The following is a 24,729-nucleotide window of genomic DNA, read 5'->3' as shown; positions in this document are numbered from 1 at the left end:
CACCTCATGAGGGAACACGCACCAAACCACCTAGCTGAACAAGTCCATGACTCCTGGTCCTCAGAAACTAGGATGTAATAAATGTTTGTTGTTCTAAGCTGCTGAGTTTGGGGGTAGCTTCTTATACAGCCACAGATAACTAAAACAGTGGCAAAGGAGGAGGAGTGAGGGGTCTGGTGGGAAGGCTCTAGACAAACCAGACATTTGACGGGACTCCTGCTTAGGCAGAGTCCCAGCCACGGCAAGGGCCCGCGCTGAGCTGAACAATGGTAATTTACACAACAATGTGGAGATGACTGAAAACAAGAAGTGAAAAGGTATGAAATCTCACAAGTCAACTAGAGCGTGTCCAAAGCTTCCTGGGCCCAACCTGCTTGCACAGTGTGGGCCAAAGGGACCTCTCCACCACAGAAGCTGCCATCTTTGGCCTCTGATCTTGACCTGTATCCTGGTCTCACCCTCACCCTGCTCCACCCTCCTTCCTCCTTCTTGAGCCTCTCTCTCACCTCCAACAAGTTTTCCATGTAGGCTCCCTGGAACCAGTCCCCCATCTTAGAAAGTCAGGGACTTCCTAGAAGTTCCACAAACAGATATGAGCAAAGTGGCCACCAACAGCCAGTATTCTGGCCTAAAGAAAGCCACGATTGGACATCTTAATGATAATTCTCGTAACGTTCTCAATTAAACACCCTTCTAGTCACTGGTTTCCTTTGATTTCCCACAATGATTGTGTGAGGCAAGCAGGGCAGATATAAATATTCCTGATTTACAGGTGAGGAAACTGAGGCTCAGAACAGCCCAGGTAAACAGCAAGAGGTGGCGCCAGGCCTAGAAGCCGTGTCTTCACACTCCAGTCCTCGAACTCCCCGCCATGGTCTCTCACTACATTGTGATCCAAGATGGCCAGCCCAAATGTAGCGGCCCAGCTGAAGTTCAGCTCCCTACTTTAAGAGGTTAACTATAACAGCATTTTCCCCTTTTATTCACAAGAATTCTGCTAAGGCACAGCAATGCAGGCCGCTGAACTTCTCTGTGCCTCAGTTTCCTCAATTTGAACCACACAAAGGCGGACTAGTTGTCCCCTCAGGCCTTTTTGGGCCTCAGTGTTCCTTGCCTCCAGCGAAATCCCTCAGGAAGCCGGGTTTGCTCACAGGAGGCAGGGCCTTGAGTCCTCACCATCTGGCAGTGACTAATCCTGGAAAACCCTGGGGAAGAATCGCCCAGGAGTGAGCCAGTCCAGCCCACACAAAGGGGCCCTGGAGGCTGCCGGAAGTAGGTCAGCAGCCCGTGGCGGCATCACTGGGCTTCGGCTTCCAAGAATCTCAACAGGGGTCCCAAGACCTCACTGGCAGCAGCTCCTCTGCCAGAGGCTGGAGTGGGGAGATGTCCTTCCTTCCCCTCTCCCCACCTCCCCGTCCCACTCAGCCTTGCCGGGCCAGTTATCCTCGTGGAGCTGCCCTGGATGGACGGCGCGTCACCAGCTCCCACAGTAGAGCCCCTGAGAGGAGCACAAAAAGACATCTGGCATCCAAAGCCAATTTTTCATCAGCCGACACCTCCATTACGCTGTCAGTCAAGAAAGGATAGGAATGTTCCTTACTCACCTAATTGAGGAGAACAAAAGAGCAGACAGAAAGGGCCCTCTTTTTTGCACCACAATCAAGACACCTACAACCCTACCCCTCACCCTGAAGCCCCAGCAAAGGTTAACCAGCCCCCTTTAATCCTTTTCCCTCTTCACCCCCCAGTTCCCCCACATCACTAGTCCACTTTCCAATGGTGATGGCAGGAGAATGGGGAATGAGGATGATGGTGGTGACAACCAGCTTCCCCCAAAGCCTCTCACCCCGGCTCCTTGAACCCCTTGGGTCCCCCATATCCTTCAACATCCTCAATAAGAAGGAGATAAAAACCACACTGAACCAACCCTACTTACAGGAGAAACATCCCCAGGTGCCATGGGAGTCCATCAAAACCCAGCACCATCTGTCTGGCTTTGCATTAACTCAGCATTGGCTTCCCACTCCCAGCACAAAGGCACCACCAGCTCTCCCCTCGTCCTGCAACTCTGGGCATTCAGTCCAATTCATAGATCATTTTCCAGCCGTCAAATTCTCATCTAAGATTAATCTGACTTTTCCTTACACTCAAACAAATGTTTATCCAACAAATTCATGAATGAGAATTGATCTCGCTGTTTATTTAGAAAGCTAGAGAAGTTGATTTTACATGGGCTTTGTTTTTTCCTCTGGATAAATTAGGGAGTTGAGATAGTACAAGAGAAAGCAAATCAATGGCTATTTCCAGTTACCAGCATCTGTCTTCAGATTTAATAGAAATGATGCCCTAAGACACATAGTTTGTTTGGTACCAAAACACCCATCGATATTAGAGTAATGCCAAAGGAGAGCCTTTCCTGGTATTCTGTAAATGTAGACAGGAGCTTCACAGCTGTTTGAAGATTCACAAAGCCCTTCTGGATAAGTGGTGATCAATGCAATTCCATAACCAGGGAAATTCAGGCACTGAGTAGCTCTGAAATGGTTCTAGTTCACCCAAGGAATAGGTGTGAGAGAATTAGGATATTCATTACCAAAAAAAAAAAAAGGATATTCATCACCAGAAATCTGACCTCCCTTCAGAGAGAGCTAAATACATGGCACGCATGCCACTCTCCCATCCTATACTCATGGCAGACATCACTAATCAATGCAACATTCTCTTCACTCCTCACACTAAGACCTTTGGCTCCTTCTCCACACAGCACTCCAGTCAACCATGACCAGCCTATGAGTTTGTGTACAAGAAGAAATCTAGTTGCTACTTCTCAGCTAGAAGCTGTTAAACTTAACAGGTTAAAAGTCTCATGTGAAAATTAAGGATTCAAACCTTAAGGTCACCAAACAGATATTTAACTCCTGTTTCACTTTCTGTGAGTCAGAAACCCTATCAAAACAACTAGGACCACAAACCGAGTGGTAGCCTTGTTTTGTGATTGGACTTACAGACAGTATTCCTGCGGTCACATACTTCTGTGCTCACAGAAAATCATCTGAAAGACCCTTTCTAGAAAGAATTCTTTCAATAGCAGTTAATTTTTTTTTTTCTACTTCTTCAGTTATGAGGTAACAACCCACCTCTCCTTAAGTAATTCCTACATCCTTCATTGCCCAGGGCGGGAAATAAGCTTGTGAGTATTACAAGCCTCTTTGCTGCCTGGTCACAACTGCCTTTTTCAGATTTATCTTCTTTCATGACCACTGACCCAACCATCTCTACACCCTATGCGACGGTCACATGGAAAAGTACTTGCCATAACCCGCCCTGCCCTCACCCCCCCCCCTACAAAAAGCCTGCTTTTTCTTTTGCACTTCACACTTTTGTATACAAAGGTCTCTCTGTCCTGTCTCTCCACTCCCATTCACAGCCAAATCCGTCAAGCAGAAAGTGTGGTCCATGAACCAGCAGCGTGAGTATTACCTGGGGGCTTGTGAAACACCCACCCCAGGCCTACGAAGCTAATTCTCCACTTTAACAAGATGCACTGCCCTAAATTCCTCCCCGCCTCCCTTTCTGGGGTTCTCACCTGGTCTTGTCTCTAATCTGACTTACCTCCCCACTCCTCCAGCAAGAAGACCCTCACTGAATGAGGGAATTCATCACTCCATGGATGAATAAATGGATTCATGAAATATCACCTCCACTTCTGCCTGCCCTTGGGACTTCTATTCACCCTTCAAGTCCAGCCCAAATAACCCACTTCTGTGAAGACATTACTGCTCTCCAGTGCAAACAAGGAAACCAGTGTGCTGAGAGGCTGGGTAAACCCCCACACCCAGTGCACATCCGGGGCGCCCGCAGTGGGCCACCTGTAAGAGTGACATCAGGAAAGATGCTCATGGCCTCCCCCAGCAGCCCCTCACGGCCACCGCTCAGGGCAGAGCTCCACGGCTGCAATGGGCGTGGCAAGTCGAAAGCTGCTTTGTGGACGAAGCCCCTGTGTGGGCTGACCTAAATCAGGTTCCCTTGTTCAGGTTCTCAACCACCGAGGTGCCTCTACCCAGTCTCTCAATCCCCCCGAAGATGGATGTCTGCTCCCTTCCTTCAGCACACATTCCAAGAACCCACCTCTTTCACTGTCCTTGCCTTGAGGGGGAATTTTTCCTTTTCCCTTAGAGAACGAAGACCTTAGAGAGGAAATACCAGTTGCTGGTCTTCCCACATCCCCAGCAATGCCACTCTGGTGACCCAGTGGCTTTCCAGCTTTAGAGAACTGGGGCAGATGTTTTAAACCCTCAGCTCCTGATGCAGGGTCCTGGGGCTGCACTTGGTGACCGTCTGCTTCCTAGACTCCTGGAGGCGCCTACACACCAGCAGGCTGGGACACGGTGCAGGCGTGTGGGACCACGGGCTAGTCTGCCAGCCACCCTGACCTTGAGTCCACCTTGGTCAAATGAGGGCTCCAAAGGTGCTTTCCTGCCCACCTCGTCCTTGTTTGTGAGGATCACGGCGATAGGGTATGTGCTACTCCTCTGTTAAAGTGGGAAACATTCTTTGTTCAGGCAAGGTTTTACCACTCTTCCACTTTTTTTTGGCACAAATAAGCCTCCATTCCCATTCCCAGAAACCCTGTATTTCTCTCAACCTCATAGCCTACTGTCAACATACTCTTAAGTGTTTCAGACAGTCCTGTGATTGTTGGATACAAAGGACATCAATTCATACTGGCCAGTGTCCAGGCATAAGCTGCCTTCCTGATAGCAGTTCTGTTTGCCAGAGACCTGTGGGTCTTGTGCATAAACAGGAGGCCTTGGCTTCCCCTCAGCAGCTTGAAACAGGCAACACACACTCTCTCCCCAAGATAAGGCCTTTCAGATGACAAAGCACTTAGAATATTTCCTTTGTGCCAATAAGAACAAACACAAGTGCCCATCCCATTGTTTGTGGGGCTGATCTACAGGGGTAGGAAAGAGGTAAGACATCATTTCCACTCGTGTCGCCATGAACCACTGAAGATCTTTGCAACCTCATTAAACTACACTCCCTGAACGAAGAGCGAATTCAACAGCCCCAGAACAAGCATTGCTTTTTCACCATTTCCTACTTTAATGTCTATTCAATTATTTTAAGAGGGATATGCCTGCACCCAAATCAAAAGAGCATAGCTATTGATAGCCAGCGTGGTCTTAACTTACTGAGGATGCCATCAATTCGTGGGGTCAGGGGCTCCGACCCACTGACCTCGCCACTTCTCACCACATACCGCCCTCTCTGCCATCGCCTCTTGTGCATCTGTATCCATAGACCCCATCTCCATCCCTGAAACCACACCCTTGTATATATCTGCTTACCCCTCTCTCCCTCTTTCCGACTCGCCCCAACTCCAGTGAAGCCCAGCCCTCCACCAGCTCCATGCTGCACCCAGGCAGAGAAAATCACACCACAGTGCTAACCAGTCCCCATACAATAGTGCCCACCGTCTTGGCAGCACTCCTATAAATCTCTCGTGAAGCCGTTCTCCCACATTGCCCCATCCTCTCAAATCTCCCATACTTCTTATGCCTTCCTCTCACTCTTCTTATTTAGTTGAAAAAACATATAAGTCATAAGAATGAAACGTCCTCATCTTCTCCACGCACTTCCACCCATCCCCCTGCACCTGTGCCCCTATGCATGTCTCCCTCCCATTACCAAGAACAACTCTTCCAGATCCTTCCCACGGCCAGTGCCTCACTTGTGCCTGGATCCCGACCTCCCACCTCCCTGAGAACTTTTTTCCTGGCGTAATTCCCTTTTGCATCGTCAATTTCTCTCTCTGGTCAACCGTTCTGCCAGCATATAAAATACGCTGTAAGAGCACCCATCTTTCAAAGAGACCGTGATTGAGCATCCCCTTCCATCGAGGACCCAATTCCTGCTTTTTAGCCCAACTTCTTGAAAGGGCCAGTGCCCTCCACCCTACTTTCTGCACACTCGCTCCTCAGCACAGTCACCTGCTCTCGTCCCCCTTCCCCGGCTGTCTTTTCTCTTTCTCCTTGGCTGGATCCTTCTTATTCCAGACTCTTTTTACCTAGTTAGACTCACATCCCCTAAATATTATCTACACACTTGTCACTCCCAAACTGATATCTCCAGCACAAACCTCTCCCCTGAGTTCCAGACTCATATATCCACTTGCCACGCTGGTTGGGAACCCAAAGCATAGACAATAAGAAAGATCCAAGATGGCAAAGGATCACTGTGGGAAAACTCCCATCTCAAGGGATGGTGGGGACCCTGCAGCCAGGAGGGGAGCCTGCATTTGGGGTGGTGGAGGGGGGTGGCTGCAGTATCGTCCCAGGGGTGGGAGGTAGAACTCCCAGCGAGTAGAAAAGCTGGTGGCACCAGCCTTCCGAACCTCCAGGATGCATTTTGGATCATGAAGAAGTAAAGAAAAGAGGTCATCACAGGTTCCAGAATCATGACTACAGAGGAGAGAGAGAAAGTGAGAAGAGGAAGAATTAGTAAATCTTGGGGGGAGGAAGAGAAGGGACAAAGAAAGAAGAGAGATAAAAAAAGATGGCAGCTAGAAGGAATGGGTAAGAGAATGAAAATAAGAACTCAGAAAAGAGATTTTGATCCTTGCTTATTTAGGAGACACAACCAGAATCCTGGCTGAATTCTTAAAAAGATGCAGAAACTCAGTTCTCTGAGTCGTCCCTAGAGGGGTAAGAGTATTAGGACTACTAACGGTTACCATTTATCAACGTGCTTCCTGGTGCTAGGCACTCTGAACACATTTCCTCATTTAATTCTAAAAACGACCTGTGACTCGTGGGTCACTGTAAAGCTCAGAGCAGTGAAGGAATTTACTCAAGACGACTTAGTAAGGCGGTAGCAGAGGCAAGATGTAAACCCACGTCTTACCCCAACCTCCAGGCGGGTCACCACCACACCACTGGGCCACAGGAAACAGGCAGTGGGGAGGACCCTTCTCCTGACACGCGGGGGCTGGGGGGCGCCCAGGAGCAGTCCCCCGGAGAGCACTGACTACCCCGAGGCCTCCCCAGTCAGGGAGCTGCCCACCTGCACCGAGGTCCCACTTTCCTCCCCGTCTACACTCCGAGCTGCCCTTGCGGGGCCTCAGCAGGGTGGCATGAGGATCTGTGGGAACCGCTTGTCCCAGCCCAGGCAGCTAATCTAGGATGTGGGATTAAAAGCACTTCCGAATTATCCTGGGGCAAAACCAGGTCAGGGCCATCTCCAAACCCCGCCCTAACAGTTAGAGGTGGGGAATTGGAAGGGCTTAAAAGGCAAAGAAGTTCATTAGCTCCCTGAAACCAAAAGGGGCAAAACAGAGCCCCGATAGAGGGGGCAGCGGCCAGAGAGGCAGCCAACACTCAACTGGGAGTCCAGAGCCTCACGCCTGCAGGGCTCCGGGGAGCTCTGAGATCGTGGCAATGACTCTTCTGTGTTTCTGGTTCCTCCTTTATCGGATCAGGTCTGAGCCCTCTCCTCGACACTCAACAGCCTAGGACAGGGCAGGATGTGGGGCCAACGCAGCCTGGTCTGAAACGGGCCGAGTGGGTGGGACAGTGGGGCCTGACCCTGGGAGACCAGAGCTGGGAGAGGCCGATGGTTCTCGGGAGGTGTGCACCCCACAGGGGTCCCGGACCCACAGGGAAGATGCCCCGTCCAACCCTAATGCAGCCGGTCTCCATCTGCCTCTTCAATCAGGGAAGAGGTGGGTGGAGCTTGGGGTCGGGGGAGTCACAGGTGTGGGCAGAGATTGGACAGAGGCGGCATCTAGCTCCAAGACATGATTAGTGGTCATGTTGGGTTGCGGCGGCGGGGAGTGCGGATATAAACTGCCATCTCTGCTCTGTAGACCCCTGTAACAGTGCCCGAAGCTGCCACCACTGAAGCAACCCCAGTGGCTTAAACACCTGACCTCCAAAAAGCCACACTTAAAATGCAAACCAGTTTCTCATACAGGACAGCACGATGTCATGTTCCTGACGTGATCCACTCAAGCCTCTGACTGTCAGCACCAGAGTGAGCCTTGGACCACCTGGTCCAATCTCTTCTTTAAAAAATACAAGGAAACTGAGCCCCCAAATGGTGAAGCAACGTGCCCAGCGTCACAGGGCAAGGTGGCCACAGGGCTGGGACGCTCACCCAAGTCTCCTATGTCCTCCGCAGTGAGGACTGGCCCCTGGGAGTGTGCCCGAGCATGCTGGCATCCTGCTCCCAGGGCTGCCCCTGCTTCTGTTCAGACACCACAGCAGACAAGCGCCCTGGGCGACTCCTCCCTGACCTTGCCTTCCAGAAGGATGAATGCACATCAAAACCCTGCAGCCAGAATATTCCTAGATACTGTCCTTTCTGCATCCAGCTCCCTTTTCCACAGCCTTCTGGGAAGGAGAAGTTTCCAGAAGGGATAGCTCTAAAGGCTTTCACAGAAGGGGGACTCTCCCAAGAAACATTCCTCTGTTTGGACAGTGGGGATGAGGCAGGAAACCAGGGGGATGGAAGAAAAAGGTAAATTTTTTTTAAGTCCCATTCTCACTAAAATGGCACCCTGGAACTTTCAAGATCATCTGGCCAATACCAGGTTGGATTCCTTAGTTACAAAGATGGAGACTGAATTTCTTTGGAAGCAGGTCAGCCAAATGATGCCTGGGGACTTTAAAAAGAAGTAATGAAAGGCAAAGAGATCCCAGGAAAGGAAAAGAGCCCTGCCTGGGAGTGAGAGGGAGCTCTTTGCTCTCCTCCTGACAGGCTCATAACCCCCTAACGTGGTGCAACAGAGCTGTCTGGCACAAGGGAGCCTGGCCAGGGCAGCTGGCTCTCTACAACTGCCCAGGCTGTCCTTGCTGGGAAACCTGGATTCACTGGTGTACGGCTAAGACCACAGTGCTGGCCAGCCAATGGGGAACAGGACTCCTGGCAAAGATGGATTCGCCCAGGAGCCAGTGGGATTTTTGTCACTACAGGGAAGGTTCTCAGAGGAGGTTGGAAGTGAGGAAACAAGAATGAACAGATGCCCAGAGCCCATGGTTTAAGGAAGGAGGGGAAGGACGAGCGAGGGTCCCCCTCCCTAGGCAATGGTTAAAAAGGAAAGAAAGGGGAAAAAAAGGAAAGGAAAGAAAGAGCACAGCCTTTGAATTCAAATAGACACTTGCATTTGCCTGGTTTCAGGCAAATTACCACTTAACCTTTCTCCACCTCAGTTCCCTCACTGTAAGATGGGCCCGACATCATAGGTTGTTAAAGGAGGTGGGGAGATTAAAGAACCTATGACGACATGGAGTTGGTGCTCAGTGAGCCGGCTTCCCCTCTCTCCTTAGAATACAAAGCCAGCCCCACCTGGTCCCAGGAAAAGCCCAAGGGGAAACTCTCACCCAGTGAGCCCTGGAACAAGGCACTGGAGCCTTTCTAGGGAGGAGGAAGGCAGTCCCCATGGCGATGGGCTGACTCATTTGGCCAAGCGTCCTTAATTTCCCTCTTCACATTTTGGGAGCCCTGGAGTGCTCTTCCCCCAAATGAGGCACGCAACAGAAATGAACTGTGATTAGCACAGCAGAGAGACCAGAAGGACGGGGGAGTAGGCAGAGCAGCTGCAGAGTTTCCTGGAATTAATGGAGAGGGAGCAGAAAGGGCAAGTTGCTGTCTCTGAAGATCTGTCTCCCTGCGCCAATCACCAGGCAGAGACTTCGTTTAAAGCCAACCTTCTCAGCCTTTGCAGGGCAAAACCAGCTCTGAGGGCTGCCTGTGATAGACCTCACGCACCATGAGAGGCAGGCCCGGGGTGTTCTCTGCCAGGGCACACAGTGAAATTTCAAGCCAGTCCCTAGGCGATGCAGGTGGCTGCATGAGACAGACACAGAACAGTGCACTAGACGCAGTTAATGCTCAGCCCTGGAACGTCGGCTGTACCAGATCTGCAGAAGGTTACAATCTGAAGGCAGATGAAGGAAAGAGCGATTTTGAAAGAGTTTGGTGAGACGGCGCTGTATGAGGCCCACGTGCTGCATAAATGTTGGGAGGTGGGAGGGGAAAGCATCCAATCATTTTTCGAGGGAAGGTGGATATTATTATATTGTGGGTTTCAACTCTGCTGTCAGATAACCTTTTCAGCCTAGGGCTCTGCCACTTTGAGCCATGCCTAAGCCAAGGCTGTTGTCATTGAACATTACAGGTGACTAATAAGCAACGGTAAATACACTCGTGTAAATACCAGAAAGAAGTTCTGGAGTCCAGTCTGGGCCCTACCCCTTCTGTGTAGCTTTGGCCAAGTCACTCAACCCTGCTGAGTTTTGGTCTCTCATCTGCTAAGTGGGACAGTAACTCCCGCCAGGAAGATTCCATTGAGAAGGTGGTGGTTACTTAGCATGTCAGGAAGAGCCAGCCGTTCTTGGCCACCATGAAGATGGCCCATGATCTTTGGACTCACAATCCATATTCCTCACACATAACTACACTTCTTCCAGCCTTAGAGGCCAATGAGGAATCTATCAACAAGATGAAGTGTGGAGGATGAACACAGGAAATGGAAATGGAAGTGAGGACAAGGGGTTGCAATCTCACAGCTCCTTGACCCTCCAACATGTCCATTAGCTAAGGGTGTCCAGACAGTGGTACTGAAAGAAGCCTCCACACCCAAACAAGGGCCATGGCCAGAATCTAAACCTGGTCTCTTCAATTTTTCTAAGTGACATTCATTGACCTTTCAGTCTAAAGGGTACTTTTTCAAATAACCCCTTTCTCCAACTTGACTAGGAGGACAATCACAGATTTTGATCCCTAATGCCAATTGGTCTCTCAGATACAAAGCTCTCTGGGGCCAGTCAGCCTTTTGAAATACCCCACACTCCTCCCCAGATGCATTAGAACCCCATCGGTAGTATAACAGCAGCTTCTCTGGTCTCAGAATATGCTTAGTGGAAAATGCCCACGGAATCATTTGATACTAAGCAAGATGAACGTTTCATCAACTGGGCACCCGTCAACATAGCAGATGGGATACACTGGGGTTCTGTTACAACTCACTTGGAAGGAATGCTGATCACTTTTCTCCACAAGGGCTAGGATCCTACAGCCACGACAGGGTCAGAGGCATCCTGGTGGTGGGGAGCAGATACGAACCCAAACTTCCTGACATGCACAGTGAGGCTGTCCTCACATCACCGTCCTAAACATCACAGTCTCCTGCTCAAGAACTCACAAACGCCCCTGACTTCCTGCCATTCCCGTTTCCTTTGCTGTGATCACACCATGCGGACGCTCCTTACATCCCTATGACTTCCCATTACCGCCCCGGAGCTCCCCCTACTCCGTTCAGGCTCATCTCTGCTCTGGCATCAAACCTCCAGCGTCACGCACACGCCTGAGCTTTTGTTCGGGTGTTTCCCACTGCTGCCGTCAGTGGTCGGCCTGCTCTTTGCCCACCTGACTCCACTCAACTTTCCATGAAGACCACCCCGCCCACTTCAGCCTGCCCTCCTAACTCCCTTTGCTGAGCCCGCCTGATGCTCATGTTTTTGCACCGACTTGGCACTTAATTAGAAATGGTCTTGTCTTAAATAATATACCAACCACCTGTCTCTCCCCATGAACAGAAAAAGTGTCTTATACGGTGGAGAGAGTCTGAGGGCCAGAAAATCCTCCATGGAAACTATCAGACTTTACTAGCTGTGACTACTACTATTGTCAACTCCATCTCTCTGAGCCTCAATTTCCATTCCTGTAAAATAGGAGTAATAATCTTAACGTGAATGAAAGGACTAAATATGGTTTTCACAGGCTAACACCTATTGGTGACTAGCATGTAGAAAGTATGCTCAAAAGTTTGTTTCGATTCCCCTTTGCTTCTTGTTTCTGTCCTGCAAAACCTAGCACCATATTGCAAACATAGAAGGCATTCAATAAATGTTTGATTAATTGACCAGCAGCATAAAGCAAACCAATAACTGGAGGGTTATTATACAAAGTAACAGTATGTGGTCAAAATGTATTGATCTATTTTTCAATTATGGACAAAAGGCTGATGTCTACAGAGGGAAAACAATCTATTTTAACTAAAGAAGTTTTCAGGATTACAAACTGCCAGTCTGTCTGAACCCGTAACTCAGCCAAGTAGAAGTTTCAGCTTAAGCGTTCATGAGAGTAATTCGTCACGCCCCTCCTTCACCCCTTCTTACACAACTTACCTCCATCCCCACCCTCTTTTCTATTTCTGGCCCACAGAAAGTTGACGTTACACACTAAACAGAGTATAATCCTTGCTACTTCTTTAAATCAAACACAGAGCAAAACTATTCTATAGGAGCTCTTTTCTAAGTTATTCCAAAGCATCCTGATCACCGCCTTTCCCAAGCAGAACTTATGTTTAATATGTATAAATATAAAATTAACTTTGTCTTCTAACAAGGCCTTTCTTGTCCTACCAAAGTGTGGAGAAGAGAGAGGACAACCACGAAAATTAATTAAGTCGTTCAACCCAAATCAAGCTGAGAATATTCAGGTCCTATGAGCAACTATGAAGTCCACGCACCAAGGACAGTGCTGGACATGGTGAGTCCAATGACACTGGGGCTGGAGAGGAGCTCAGATAGAGTTTTCAGCAGAATCATTTTCACTTTGTGGCCTTTCGGCCTTATTGTCCTTTTCTGTTGCTTCTCACTGTTCCTTTTTCACATACGGGGTGCTTCTCTGGAGGAGAATGTCTCTTGCCACCCCATTCACTTTCCAGCTGGTGCCTCACAGTCAAAACAAGCCCCCCGCCTCATATGGGCTTGGGACAGTGCTCCACTGTGAATAGGAACCAGCCTAGAAATGTAATTTTAGTTAATGATCATAATATGCATTTGTGAGATTAATTTTCCCCATGCCTCCCACTCCCGGGTGGTGAGTCAGGCACTAACTCTCTCGAGTGGCCCAGCTGCGGTTCAAAACATTACAGAGCTAGACAGGTCCCCAAGAGGTCATCTAGCCTGCACCCCTAACTCCACACAGGGAAGATGCTTGGTGTGGGTTCCATTTCAGCCTCAACAGTCAAAAATTCTTGATGTCAAAAGGGGCTGTCAACCTGTTCTAAGCCCGAGGTACTTCTGTCCTCTCTAGAGACCAAAAGCAACTGGTCAGTCTCTTTTTCTTCATGATACAAATACTAATGGTTATTAAGTGACCCCTCATTCTCTTCCCCAAGTTAAACAAGCCCAAATCCTTTAACTTTTTCTTTAGGGTTTATTGTCTATCCCTTTAAACATTGTTAATCATCTTTTTGGTTCCCGTTGGTTTTTCCAGTTATTTGCAGCTAACTTGAACATGGTGGTGTCAAATATTAAATAGGAGTGGAGAAGTACTTCCCAGCCCTTGCACATTAGTCCCCACATAACACAGCCTGGTATCATCCTTACTTAAAAATAAACAACACAATACTCCTTCAGCCAGTGTTCCACTAGGACCTCCTGATCCATCTCAGCCATGATTATGCCTTGCCAAGCGATCGCTAATAGCACAGCCAACATAACTGTATCAGTCAGACTGGTGCTAAACCATTGATGAGCACTGTTACCACCTCTTAACAAAGTAGTTCCTGTTCTGATGTAAGGAAAGATCAGGTAACCAAGGGATCGTGCTGCTCACGCCATGTTTATGTAAAATATGTAACAGGATTTTCTAACTTCTGGCCTGAAGAATATTTCTCCTTCTAGTCTATGCCTAAAAACGGACATCTGGGTGACCTCAGATGTGATCACAGAGTGGAGCTTGGAGACGATGGAGCAGGCATATAAATGCCCATCCCAACCCCTGCCCTTCTAAGGAAACCTGGAAGTAGCTAGGAGAATTTAGCAATATGCTCCACTTAAAGGTATCCTGAGATCTGAAAAATTACTGAGCCTTTCCAAACAATCAAGCATCCTCTAGTAAGGGCTAAAAAGGAGATCTTGGATAAATCTGACGTGGCTGCTGCCCCATCAGACATTTGGAAAAGGCAGCCCCTGCCCTCACCACCTGCCAGTGACATCTGAGTCTCCCGGGTCTCCTCTCTCCTTAGTTGCACTGAAACTACAGCCCCACACTAGACAGCCTGTTCCTATAAGCAGCCCAAACAGTCTCTCCAAAGAAAGCCTTAGTCAAGAGGTAACACAAACTTTAGGTAAAGAGTGTTTGCCCATCAGAATCAAAGTAGCCTTTTCCAGGGTATAAAGTAGAAAGAAGATTTCAGGTGCAATCACTTCCCTCCTAAAAAGATATTTAATCCCCTAGGTAACCTCTGAATTGGACCTAGTGTCTCAAATCTGAGTCACTGCAGGAAGTGGGTGATGTATAATAAATGTGCAAAACTTCCTTTTGACTCCAAGTATCTAGAAACAGATGAATGGATAAAGAAAATGTGGCATGAACATGCAATGGAATATTACTCAGCCTTAAAAAGGAATGGAATTCTGACACACTACAATATGAATGAACCTTGAAGATATTATGCTAAGAGAAACAAGTCTGTCACAAAAGGATAAATATTCTGATTCTACTTACATGAGGTACCCAGAATAGTCAAATTCATAGAGACAGAAAGTAGAATGGTGGTTGCCAGGAGGTAGGGAGAGGGGGAAATGGAAAATTAGTGTTTAATGGGTAGAGTTTTAATTGAAGAAGATGAAAAAGTTCTGGAGATGGATGGTGGTGACAGTAGTACAACAACATGAACGTAACTAATGCCTCTGAACCATACACCTAAAAATGGTTAAAATGGTAATTTTCATGTCATATATATATATATATATTGCCACAATAAAATGGGGGAAAAATCCCTTTTTCTGCTAGGGAAATGTATAAAGTCCACAATGAATGCCATAATGTGGCGTTCAGTCTACAGGAGGATAGAACGTGCTAGCATCAGCATCACAAAGTCATGCTCCATCTCCACCTGGCCTCAGCAGGGGCTAGCAATGCTCAGAGAGCAAGACTTGGCCTGAAAGGCTGGTGTGGTTCTCTCTGACCTAGAGGACCCGTCAGAGAAGAGTGTCCACATCCACACACAAGGAGAAACCTGTCTCAGGGGGACTGGTTTACAGCCATGCCAACCAGCATTTTGAAGAGGCAACACCAAGAGCACTTTTAGGCAGTAGAAGCATGAACCTCTCAGCTTTTCCCAAGCACACACCAAACCTTGCATTCTTGTGCAAAACTATCTTAGCCCTGGTGTGACGACAACATTCGCCGGGTATATTAAGTCAGTACATATAACCAGGCTCTTCATAAATCCACTCTGGCCATGGAGAGGGTGATGACGGCCATGGTGGTGGTGGGCAGGGGACAGCATGTCTGGACTCAAAGCGCAGGTGCTGGCACCAACGCTGAGCTTTGTGCACTTCCCAGGACGCCACCTGTCAGCCAAGCCAGCGGCCACCACTGTTCTAGACTGTGTTTCTACACAAAACAATAAGGTTCAGCAAATCCTGGACATGCAAATGGGCAGAGTCCCTTCTACAGGACAGCATGAAAGTTGAACTTATGCAGGATGAGGTTGGAAAAGCAAAATTTACAGAAATGCTATAGAAGCATTGGAAACAGACTTTTATTTAACAGAAACTTATACAAACTTGATACAAACCCTACATTATGCAAAGTTTTATCACAATTCTACACGTTATAACTTGTGGGAGTGGGTGGGAGAGAGGATTATTATTATAATTATTAGCATTTTGGAAAGGGACATTTTCTATCAGAAAACGTCACAGAAAAGGGCTACAAAATGATACAGAGACACTCTAGGTGATCTATCCGGGGGACTGGCATTTTCAGGGCTGGCAGGAAGTCTGTGCCCATCCAGTCTCCCCCTTGCAAAGGGAAAAGAGAGATTCTTGGGCTCAGAACCATTTCAGTAACACTGTCAACTCAAGACTTTTGCTGAGAGGAATACCCAGAGTTAGATGGTACATTGGTTGTGACTGCTTACCAGTGAGGGACACTCAAGAGCGTGGACAGGTAAGAGACTGGGGGTGGAACCCAGTGGCCCAGCCAGTGAACTCAGCCCCTTCACTAGGCCGCAGACACTATGTTGAATGCGTTTCATAGGCCACAACGTTCCTTCCACCAACATGGCCATAAAATGACGTGTCAGACCTCTCGCCTTTTCCCTTTTTACCCCCACCAGCAACCAAATTTGAGGTTTCCATCTTTCACATTGGCCTTCCTCACTGTGTCAGGCCCCAGGAACTGGCTCAGCAGCAGGCCCCCTTCACATGTCTCCCCCAGGAGCCGCGAGGGGACAGAATTAATGTCATCCCAAGTGACACTTTTTTGTTCTTTTTTTCCCTCTCTCTCTCTTCCTTCACCACATTATTTTAAACAAAGCTGTCCGTATCCAAATCTGTTGAATCTGCAGAGATAGATTTAATCACTAGATGGAATTCCTTTCAGAACTAGGCCTCGTCAGACACGATAACCAGGAGGCAGGCTGCTTCTCAAAACGGGATAAATGGGGCTTGCCCAGGGTAAGGGGGGAGCTGTTTGTTTGTTTGCTTGGGTACTTGTTTGGGAGGGAGGCTCAGAGAGACTGCTGACCGCCTTTGTGCCTAATTTATTTCAGTCAAGTCTTAAGACATCATCAAACACTTTCAATAGACTTTTGAAGAAGGAAAAAAAAATCGATCACTCCTCACTTACCACATCCAACTTGCAGAAATAAAAATACCTAAAGCACATACATGAATGGCTTTTAAAAACCCCGAGAGAGCAGAGTTGATCTTTATTCTCTTATTAAAAATGTGGGGTATTTTTCCTTAGAGTTAATAGGCAGTCTTTATTTTACATTAAGTCCTCTTTTGATTTTCATGTCTTCACAAAATTGCTTTTAACTTTTGAAGTAGAAGGTACTTTAAACAAAAATACTCTGCCACATCAGCACCTTTTCTTTTAAATATTGAAATAAATAAAATAGTTAACTCTTTTTTTTTTTTTTTTTTTTGTCAGTTTGTTCGTGTTCAGTTATTTCTACTATAGAGCAATCCCATTCTGACCTGCATACTTTCTCACGGACACTTAGAGAAAATGTAATGGAGAATTTTAAAAAGAGGAAAAAAAGAAATTCTTCTTATTGCACAGTTAGGCCATTCCCAAGACGTCACTGAGCTGAGCTGAGTTGCATTGGAGGCTTTTCCGCAATCCAGGCTCCTGTGTTGGCAGAAACACGTGCGCAGGAGGGGGCCAGGCAAGGGAGGAGGAGGAGGAGGAGGCGCAGATCGTGGTGGCTTCTTTTCACCTTCTTCAGAAACGTCTTGTTTGAAGGATATCGGAGTCCCCAGGTCAGAGCGTTGACTGCAGAGGGAAAGGCAATGAAAGATAAAACAAAAAACAACAGCACAGGACAAATGCCTAAAAAAGAAAGGTCTACATTAAGGGGGTGGTGGACATGAAATGAGTGGAAAAGGGGAAAAAAAAAGAAAGAAAGAAAGACCGCAAACAGCAAATCGCCACACGAACAAGGCCGTGGCTATGCGCAGGGAGAACCAGGCTAGTGCCTTGTGCCTTCACCACCTGCAGCTCGAAATCAGCCAGGAATAGGGCAGGGCAGCTGCTCCTGGCCAACGGGATGACTCAAGGCTCAGAGGGCACGGCTAGACTGTCAGTTCCTAGGCGGCGTAGCTGGCAAAACTGGGTGTTAGCAAAATCTTTTTACCTCCTCTGCTTGGAAATGAAACCAACTGAATCTTTTCAATGTTAAATACTCCAGAAAGACCATTATGATACAACCTGTCGCCTCACCTAAGCGGACATGAGTAGTTCCTACGGTACAGGACCAGCTGCAGTCACAGAAAACCCCAACGGATGTCCCATTCGGCCTAAGGCCAAAAGGAGACTGCTTCATGCCTACACCCTCATCCCCGTCCTGACCCAAGTGACTCCAGGTGTCAAAATTACTCAAAAGAGAGAACCAAGCCAACATATCCATTCCAGTCCTTAACTAGCCCAGTGATCGCAGTCGTCAGCCTTGGAACCTGGTGGCACTTCACACCAGGTAAGTCCTCTAGCCTGATGGGCACCAACCAGGCATGGGTTTTGCTTCCAGCTGAAATGAAATCTGCTAACTTATTTTGGTCTTTGGAATGGAGTAGCCAACATGAAAGAGTACAATGAAACCAAATACTATCACATTTCACCCAAGAAGCCGTTCCTGAGGGCAGAGATGGGTGCCCCTAACAGTGTCCAGCTCACTCTGAGCTAAGTGGCGAGGGAGGGAGGAAAGGAAGGTGGGGTGCCCAACTGGATACTGGCCAAGGTGGCAGGGAACAAAGTTCAAAATCAAGTGAGCCACCCAGCCTCTTCCAAGTTGAAATTCCCCGCCCACCCCCACGCCCCAACTTCTCCTGCTAGTACCTGAGGCATCACTCAACGTGTCAGGTGTACAGGACTGGATCAGCTGCACTTCTAAAGCTAAGATTCTATCCATCTACTCATGCTTTCCAAGGGAGGCTGAGACAGGTCTCATCTCCACCCACCACCAAGCCCTCCCCCCACACTTGTTCCTGTATCTTTCCTCTCCATCCCATCCCAGTCCATGCCACTGTCTCCCTCTAGGATCTGCTTTTCTGTTGCCGCCTCCCAGGCTCCCCCTTCTTCCTTGGTGCTCATCTCTTCACTGTACCACCTCCTCCAACCCCTTCACGCCAGTGATAGAACCCACTGGCCTTTCGCCAGACCTTCCATAGGGGTTCCAAGTGTTCTCTGGTTGGGCACCCAGTCAGACTGTCACCCCTGCCAGGAGTCTTTCTGTCCCTCACCCAATGCCTCTCACCCTTCTCTGGCCCCTCTGCCACTCAGTTAGTGAGTCTGTTTCATAACCATCCCCCATGCCCTTTCCATTTCCTCAAATTTCTACCTTTGACCTCCCAACACACACACACACACACACACACACACACGCTTCTTTTGTTCCATCTAAACCACATAGCTGGTTGGTTCCCAACTCTGTCCTTCTACATTCATGTTCTCTTCCTGGGCCAACTGCAGGCCACTGGGAATGTCCTGCTATGTTTCAGTCTTCTGCTCTCAGTCCCCCCTAAGTCTCAAGGAAGCTTACTTTCCAGCCCACCACACATCTTCAATTTCCCTTCACCCGTCCTCACATCCTCATTCTCTCCCTCACCCCTCACCACCACTTCATGGCCTCCTGGCTCCCATCCACCTCCTTGACTTGACCAGCGGGTGCTGTGTCCAGATATGACTTCAACCTTTCTGTCAGCAACACTTTCTGAGCGCCCGCTATGCATAGAACAAGACACCAACTCCTTCCACTAATTAGCTCAGAAACATTGTTCAGTTGTGCTTATTTCAACAAGTAATTATGACACAATGGTGTCGGGTACTGTCCGAGGGACATGCATGACATCATCTTTGCCCTCAAGGAACACACCATCTGCTTTATCAGAAAGGCTACAAACAATCACAATATGTTTTGATAAGCATTAATACCAATGACATGAACAAAATGCTACAGAACAATACTTAAGCAATTTTTTAAAAATATTGTGATTTTTGCCATTTTATATAAATCCCAACTTTGCTTTTCGTTCAGCTCAATCTCCATTCTCTTTGACAACAGACATTCTTGCCTACAGATTAAATAGCCACAGTCAAGCTCTTTGTTGATCTGGATGGCTTCCTCCAAAAAAATCTCCCTGACTGCTATGAGCCAAAGCGAAAATAATCATGAACCACCCCACGATACTCTTACACATTCTTAACTACTTGTGAATGTCTAGTCTGCCAAACTAAGTTGCAAATAAATCCAATGGACAATAAATCCATTGGCCCCATGTTTAATTTCATCCTATCCTTCACAGGCCTGAGCTGCTATTACTCAGTCCCCAGCTGCCAAATGAATGAAAATATTATCCTCTAAGGTCTGCAGCCATACCAGCCTAAACCTCAGCTGAAAGGCCAAATGTCTGAGTCACTTGGAGAGGAGTAAATCAATCATGTGCTCCCTGATACTATGCACTGAGAAGGATACAGCATCACTTCTATGACAGTCTTACCAAAAATGCATAACCTGATTTTAATCATTAGGAAACAGTACACAATCCTAACATGAAGGACTTTCTATGAAATGATAGCCAGTATTCTTCAAAGGTTTTAAGGTTATGAAAGACAAAGAAAGATGCAAAACTAATGACTTAAGTTAAAGGATTTTAAGAGGACATGACAACTAAATGTAACATGGGATCCTGGACTGGATATTGGACCAGAAAAACACCATGAGTGAGACAACTGGCAAAACTGGACTAACATCTGCAGACTGTGGTATTGCGTCAACATGCATGTCCTGATTGTGATTATTGTCCTGTGATTATTTGAAGAATCTGAGTGAAGAGGATATGGGAATTCTTTGTATTATTTGTATAAGTTTTCATAAATCTGAAATTACCTCAAAATGTTAAAAAAAAAAGTGTTTAAAGTCTTAGTTGTTGGTTGAGGGCCAGTGTTGGGACACTTTGAAAACCTAACTGCCAATATCTTTTAGCTAATAATTTACTTCTAACAAGGATCTTCTATCATTCTCAGCTGTTTTGTAAATCAATCAAGCAGAATGGTTCTTCCTATACTGTTATTTTGAGTAAATGGTCAGAAATCACTCTTATTAAATACAACAGTATCATATAATTCAATATTTTAGTGCTAGAAATACTTGGATATGTAAGGTGGGGTTACAGCTCAGCTGTAGCGTGCATGCTTAGCATGCATGAGGTCCTGGGTTTAATCCCCAGTATCTCCACTAACAAAAAAAAGGGGGGGGGGTGTATAGCTCAGTGGTAGAATACATGCTTAGCACGCACAAGGTCCTGGTTCAATCTCCAGTACCTCAATCAAAAAAGTTTTTTTAAATAAAATAAAGCATTTGTCTTTGAAAGAAGAAGAAGAAAAAAACTATGTTTAAAAAAAAATAGGAAAAAAAAAAAAAAAAAGAACTACTTGGATATGTGACCAAAACAGGGCTTGAAGTGATTCACCCTGCGACCTCACTACTCCCTCACCCAACCCCAATGTCACCACCAGCACACTGATCATTTAAAAAGCTCAACCGTTGTTCTTTGGGAAAGTTCATGAAGACTTAGACATTGCCACCTCTCAACAGGATTCCAATGTGATGATATGTTTGGGTTTTTATTTTGTTTGTTTGGTTTGGTTTGGTTTTTACAGCATCAGTTAACCTCTTCTCAACCCAGTGAGGTCTTGAATGAAAGACTTCAAAGCCCTTTATTGATTTTACTCAAGAAATCTTCAAAACAAGATCTGTGGAGAAGTCAGTACAGACTGAGGAAAGAGTATTAGAAGACCCAGATACCACCTACTGACCCTGGACTTCAGACCAGTCATTTAACCTGATTGAATCTCAGTTTCCTCATCAGTAAAATGGGAATAAAGAACACCTACCCTACCTCGCAGGGTGGCTTTAAGAATCCTCATGAGGCCATGTTGGTTATATATTCTGACAGGGTAAGGAATGTCCACACCCTCGGGATAGAGAAACTGAGGCAGAGATTCATGGCAACAAACTCACACACGGACTGAGTCCAGAACCCAGGACTTTTCCACTCGAGGCTTCTACTCACTAGATCAAAAATGCCTCACTCAGAAAAGACAGAAGTAACTTCACTTCCAAAGGCCAAACAAAATCCCCTGCAGAATAATTCCTAGTACATGCGTCTGCTCAAACTTTTAACTACAAGTTCAAGATCATATTCATCAGATGTAACAGGAGGCATATTGGGATAATATTAATTAATTTTATTCCACCATGAAGTGAGAACCTCCAAACAGCCTTTAGTTCTCTCCCCGAGTAATGATCTTGTGTTCCCTCAAGTGCCATATAAAGGCAATATCAGGCTTCAGCCCATTAGGTGCATAGAGAGATGCAAAGTAAGCAGGAAGACTTAAAGGGATGCTGTTGATGTGAGCATCATATTTTTATTAAGTCCTTCTCTCCACAATACCAGTAGCAAATTGCATTAGTGACTTTAAAGTACCTTTAAAAAATTAAATGCATATTTTCTCACTCCCAGTGTTAAAGGTGATAAGAGGGTCTGATCTCTCCATAGTCTCAGGAACAGATGTAAAGGGTTGGATTGTCCTAGGCAGGAAAAAACAACAGATAGACAACAACGATAATCACCTTTACATCAACAGTTCCCCCTGGGGGATCTGAATGTTGTAACAAATTTAGAAAGTTCTGTATCTTTGATTTTCTTATCTTTGGGTTAGGACTCAGAAAATTAGGTGACACTTTTAAAGGATTTGGGATGATGCTTTGCTGAGCTGAGGACAAAGGAAACTAGTCAGACCATTTTCATCCTGGTGACTCCAATTTCTTTCATATTAATATTTGAGTAACAATACTTATTTAACAAAAGCAACAACAAAATGGTAGATGAGTTGACTGCTCACACAACTCTAGCAATTTCTAAGGCTGCAAAAAAGTAGACCTATGTCCCTAACAGGCATTCAGGAGGGAATGTCTAGAAATGATGGTTTAGAAAATGAGCTCTCTATAAAATGCTGCACAGAATTTTAATTGGAATTCTCTATGGGGGATCTAATTGGGTACTCTTCAGTTTTGAAATTGCTTTTAATAAGGGTACCTTTTAAAGCTATTTTATTACAAACACTCCTTTCTTCAGGTGGACCCAAGAAAGAGGAAGGGAGATACATGTATATATATGTATACACATGTTCATATATTCCATATATACATATACATGTGCAAAGGGCAGCACAGAACAATAATAAAAGTAAAGACTGTAAGTCCTGGAGTCAGGCTGCCAAGGATCAAAACCTGGCTTCTTATTAGCTGTGGGGCTTCAGGTATATTTCTTAACCTAATTACTAGGCCTCAGTTTCCTCATCTGTAAACTGGGAATAATACACGCACCTTCCTCACGGGCAGTCATGAGAATTCAATGAACCATTCCAGGGCAAATAGAACAAGATCTGGCATATAAATGTTGGCCATTGTTATATAACGGAAGGAGGATAATGATGTAACATTGACCATCAAGGCATTTGGAAACCCTGGTGCAGCCAGCTTCCTCCTCAACTGCCTCCTCAGTCTTGCCTTCCTTCCTTCACTTCAAGATACTTGCCTCCAAAGCAACCTCCATTCCACCCTCTTCAATGTAACTCAACATCTCTGGGTTGATCTTTCTCAATGAAAAGTGAAAGATTTGAACTTCATCATCGTCAAAGTCCCTTCCAGTCCTTTATTGTTTTTTTAAAGGATGTAAATTCTGAGTCTGTAGAAAGATACTATAAGCAAGATGAGACAAGGTCCTCAGGCAGTGCTAAGATACATTTTGATGCTCACCTTGGCTACGCCAACTAAGAAAGATGAGGACATCTACCACCCCCAAGAGGGGACCTTGAAGATCAAGCTAGACTAGCAAAACGGAAAAAGATCAGCAATAGCCATCCTCAGATAAATCTCTCCATGGGAGTTTGTCTCATTTAGACAGCTCATTCGTGGTGCCCCATCAGGACTCTAAGCTAGACCTTGAAATGAGGTGACATTTTATAATTTGTTTTGATTATGCAGGTTTTTAAAAATTTCAAGTTCAAAGGCAAGCTGTCATTGAGAACTTCAGGACTACAAACAACTACATGGAGTTCAAATGGCATATATATTGGTTGGACATCTTTTTATTAATGTAGAAACTCACATTTCATCAGTGAGAACAAGTGATAAGGCTATGAATCCAATATCTGAGTCAAAGTCAATGAACAGATGAAGCCAAGAGGCAGAGATTGACAGCAAGAGCAGGCTGTGACCCCATAGAAGAAACAAACTGGAACCATCTGGGATAGCTTTTGCACACACGTGAGCACACAGGAATATTACAACTTTGGAGGTTTATGCTGCATTTCCTAGGATCAGGGCCACACACAGATTAGGCAGAACATCCCCAAAGTGAGTGACGTGGTTACTTTCATTCTCTCACAACTGAGAACAAATGCCCAGGCGAGCACTTACACATTTCAAGCAGGAGAAAAGCAGCAGCCCTTTCCATCTCAGCCTACCAGGGAAGCACAAAGGGTCCATTTGCGGGTTTCTTTGCTCGGTCCTTGCTTTTGTTTGGTTGGTTTGCTATTTTAATGAGAGGTCTGATGCATGAGGCTCTTGCAAAGGCTGGACTGTCAAAGCAGATCTTCCCAGACACTTACAGCCTGTTGCCTGGGTGGCCTCGTGGAGCCCCCAACCCAAGCCAAATGGCAGTGCCTGAGTATCTGGACCTATGCTCTCATGAAGGCCGGAGACCCTGACCCTACTTACTGGGAGCTCGGGATCTTCAGATCAACTGGGTTGAATGTTGTGCCTAATCAGAGATCTTCTTTAATTGGCTGTTCAACTGGTGCCTGGAGCAAGGAATTCCACCCTAGACATGCAGTCCCCTCATTCCTACCCAAGTACAGCACCCAACTCCAACCTCACTTCCCCGGACTCCACTTCCAGACGTAGCCCAGGAAGGCAGACTTAGCCAAGCACTCCCCCCAGCCATCTTCTCTTGCAGTGGAAGCCATAAGCCACCATTCTCCACACAGAGCCCCCCACAGTCCAGGCAAGCTTCAGATCCCACACCTAGGCCCAGGCCCGCATAGGTACACATGCGCACGCAGACAGCTGATGGCTGGTAGAAGATGCTCCAGTGGCCACACCCACACTAATAAGTGGGGTTGAACCCAGAAAAA

General features: G+C 46.6%; 1 protein-coding gene across 7 annotated transcripts in view; it reads right to left on the bottom strand.

The window, feature by feature from the left end:
- The window catches only part of DPF3 (double PHD fingers 3), a 280,249-nt gene that overhangs the window by 32,825 nt on the left and 222,695 nt on the right, over positions 1 to 24,729 (bottom strand). Inside the window, exon 9 of one of the 7 annotated variants that reach the window (XM_074365301.1) lies at positions 15,547 to 17,307. The exons of 5 other annotated variants lie outside the window; for them this stretch is intronic. In XM_074365301.1, the coding sequence (XP_074221402.1) occupies positions 17,114 to 17,307 (194 nt within the window). In that variant the 3' untranslated portion in view covers positions 15,547 to 17,113. Of the gene's footprint in view, positions 1 to 15,546; positions 17,308 to 24,729 lie in introns of those variants that run through there. One more of the 7 variants, XR_012507468.1, reaches the window with a different exon arrangement.

Source organism: Camelus bactrianus, chromosome 6, assembly GCF_048773025.1.
Source record: "Camelus bactrianus isolate YW-2024 breed Bactrian camel chromosome 6, ASM4877302v1, whole genome shotgun sequence".
Lineage (NCBI taxonomy): Eukaryota > Metazoa > Chordata > Mammalia > Artiodactyla > Camelidae > Camelus > Camelus bactrianus.
This window is presented reverse-complemented; position numbering and strand designations above follow the sequence as displayed.